The sequence below is a fragment of the Nannochloropsis gaditana genome, assembly GCF_000240725.1.
Source record: "Nannochloropsis gaditana CCMP526 unplaced genomic scaffold scaffold796, whole genome shotgun sequence".
Lineage (NCBI taxonomy): Eukaryota > Eustigmatophyceae > Eustigmatales > Monodopsidaceae > Microchloropsis > Microchloropsis gaditana.
In genome coordinates, this window is record NW_005803157.1 from 4,225 (window position 1) to 7,511 (window position 3,287).

At 54.6% G+C, this 3,287-nt stretch overlaps 1 protein-coding gene across 1 annotated transcript in view; it reads left to right on the top strand.

Moving 5' to 3' along the window:
• Positions 1-1,870: 1,870 nt before the first annotated feature.
• The window catches only part of NGA_0493600 (uncharacterized protein), a gene marked incomplete at its 3' end in the record, with an annotated part of 1,535 nt that continues 118 nt past the window's right edge, over positions 1,871-3,287 (top strand). The window contains exons 1-3 of the mRNA XM_005853645.1: positions 1,871-2,158; positions 2,351-2,493; positions 2,630-3,175. Of these exons, the coding sequence (XP_005853707.1) occupies positions 1,886-2,158; positions 2,351-2,493; positions 2,630-3,175 (962 nt within the window). The 5' untranslated portion in view covers positions 1,871-1,885. The remainder of the gene's footprint in view (positions 2,159-2,350; positions 2,494-2,629; positions 3,176-3,287) is intronic.

Here is a 3,287-nt window from a genome sequence, read left to right on the forward strand (position 1 = left end):
GGCGGGTGCCAGTACGTCCTGATGCATGGACATTGCTTGCTTGTGAGCACTTGGATGATGAGGATGAGTGTGACTCGCGCGTTTACTTTTGACATTGCTCGGGACCCGGCTACCCGTCCCTCCCTCATAGGAATCTCGATGGGAGGGGGATGTTGCAGTTGATAATCCAGCTGCGTTTTCCTTGTTAAAAGCGCGCATGTGTATACCCTGTACATGTCACATGGGGGATCAGAATGTCAAGAAAGCGAACGACTATACTATAACAATGACAATTTATGGCTCGTAGCAACACCTGTCCCTCTCTCCACCTGATGTGGTCACCTTTCTGTCGGCGACACGGAGGTCAAAGCGTCACAAGAATGCCAAGATATAGACCCTACGTAAGGAAGGTAAATATGCTGTACCATATGCAGCTCATGTAGGCGACGCAAAATGCCTCGCGTACATTCAGACAGCTCTGGTCAAAATCTAGTGCCGCCCAAGGCGGAAAGTTAAGGTGGAACGGTTTTTAATTCAAAATTTTGAACCTCGGTTGCCCGGTCAACGTGGGAGCAAACATGCAGTCGTGTACCATTTGTGGTGCAGTCGAGGGGGACATATCGAAGCGGGAGCAAACAACTCTTACAGGTTACCGTATGAATTATTAGGAAGTCAAACCGGGCATCAGGCTTCTCAAGATTGTGCAAGAAAGAAGAAAAGAATAGTGAAGGCATTAATCAGGCTTGGACGGCTAGAAAGAGAAAACAAACCAGGCAAACGGAATCTCTCCTGCCCCTGCCCCTGAATTGACATTGATTCATCGAGATGAAGCTTTGCTGGGCATGGAACCGTACACGATGCGGGGAGGGTCTGGGATACGACCTGCCCAGCTTCGTAGTTCTTTTTTAGCGTATATCAGTTGCATGTCGTCCGATTTTCTTCACATTTTCACCAATCTTAAAAACTGCCCCAGTATCATTTGTATTTTTCATTATGACTCGTCTTTTTGTTGACGTGCATGTGCGCCTGAAACGCCCTCTTCCTCTTGCGGAGCTCCCTCCCAATGCTGCAGCCTCCGCGTGCATCCCTTCCCTCTTTCCCACCAATTTTACCCTCACTACTTCGTGCATTACAGCTACCTCTCTCTTTCTCCACTTCAGAGGCATCAGGCTTTGAAAGAATATACGGGGACTGGTGCTTGTTGACACGCATACGAAGTCATCTACCTCGCGGCCCTCCCTTCCTGGGTGCACGCCTCCGTAATTTTTCTCTGACCTTTGTCATTCGAGGCTTCAATACCACCTCAATCCTACAGCAACATTTGATGCATGCATAGTATCGGTGTAGACCTGATAATAAATTCTCCAAAGCTCCGTGGTCTGTATTGCCAGGAAACCGCTTCTCCGCCACCTTCCCGATCCTAAGCCGATCCGATCCTTTCAGCGACAGAACAGCGAAGCGACTCGGAAACATGGAAAACCCATAAGGCATGAAAACCATGGCACTTGTTGTTCCCGACACATCCACGCAAAGCCGTGTTATGTTGTATGATGTACGCACGGCCTGGATGGCATGTGCTCTGCGTCACGAGGGTATTCGTATTGCGGCGTTTTACGCTTGGAAGGGTGGTACGTGGGGATGCTGACGTTCTTTGGTATCCAGCGCAGCCACGTCCCCGCCCCATTCGAGTCCTACCGCAACTTATACTCAGCAACCCTCCCGACACAAATGCGGGAGCGCTTCAGTCCCTCCCAACCTTTTATCATCAAAGATGCGTGAGTAAGGCTCGTTTACTGGTGTTCCTGATGGATACGAGATCGATGACCGAGTAATGATCATCCTAAGTGCTGCTGCCCCTACCTATATGCCCTCATCGCCCCTAAACCACATGACAGAGCCAACCAAGATGGGGCGAATAAGAGGACACGTCTCTTTCCTGCTTCCTCTGCTTCTTCTTCTGCCAGTGGCTCGTGCATTTTTGGGAAGGGGGCTCACGCCGGCACGCGCATCGATTCCCCTGGGAGGTGGTTGCAATGCGCGCCAGGCTTCTGCGGTGTCGCCTGCCTACGCCATGTCTGCCAACGTCATGGAGAGGCCGCGGTCCCCAGAAACGGACAGTAAAGAGAACAAAAAGGTCTTCGAGCGACTTTTTGTGGAACTAAGCAAGTCACCGTCGGAGGTAAGGTCATGTGTTTGCTTATGTGATGGATCTCCTTGAGGCTCCCTCGTTCCAGCTCGGGCGTTTCGCACCCTCTGCGTCCTCCAGGAGGGCCACCGTGTGCTCATTCCCTTTTTTTCACCCCTTCCTCCTTCCTTTCCCTCTGCTACCTGACTCTTTCCCGCCCGCCACGCCCCCTAGATTCCCCCCCAGGCTCTCGACGAGGCCCTCGCCCTGGCAGCTCGGGGCCGAAGTTGGAGCCGGGCCATGAAATTGTTGCGTTTGCCCACGGCGCGCCCCACCAGCGAGCAATACCACATGGCCATCGTCGCCTGCAAGCGGGCCCAGCACAAATGGTGAGGGAGGGAGGGAGGGAGGGAGGGAGGGAGGAAGGAAGGGTGGAGAAAAGTTCAAGGGAAAGAAGGCCACATTCCTATCCTCCAGGGGGCCAAAGACCTCTCATTCCCTTCCCGTGCACTCCATTCCCGCCAGGCGACAAGCCCTGGAGCTTCTGGACGAAGCCATCGCCCTCGGACTTCGCCCCAACGTGACGACATTTCAAGAGGTGATGACGATCTGCATCCACGCCCAACGTCCCAAAGAAACGGTCGCGATCTTGGACCGGATGGGCAAGGCAGGCGTGCCCGTGGGCTTGTCCTCCTACAATCTGGCCGTGGAAGCCCTCGCCCACCAAGGGGAATGGAAGAAAGCTTTGAAAATCATCACCTACATGGAACGGCAAGCCGTCTGGCCGGATACCCGGACGTACACGAGTGCCTTGGACGCCTGTGCCCGGGCTGGGGAGTGGCAACGCGCCCTCCTCCTCTTGGAGGAGATGGTGACGGTCAAGGGTGTACCCCCTGCGATCGGGTCGTACAACGCCGTGCTCTCGGCCTGCGTCAAGGGGGGGCAATCCGCCCGCGCCACCACCTTCTTCCAGGACATGGTCAAGAAAGAGGTGGGGGTGGACGCCCGGTCCTTTGCGGTGGCGATTGCTGCCTGCGAAGATGGGAACTTGGTGGACCAGGCACTGGCCTTGTGGGAGGAGGAAATGCCCCAGCAATCCCTCCCTCCCTCCCTCCCTCCCCTCCTTGCCCTCTTCCGCGTCCTCCTCAAAGCGGACCGCTGGACGTCCATCCAAGCGATCATC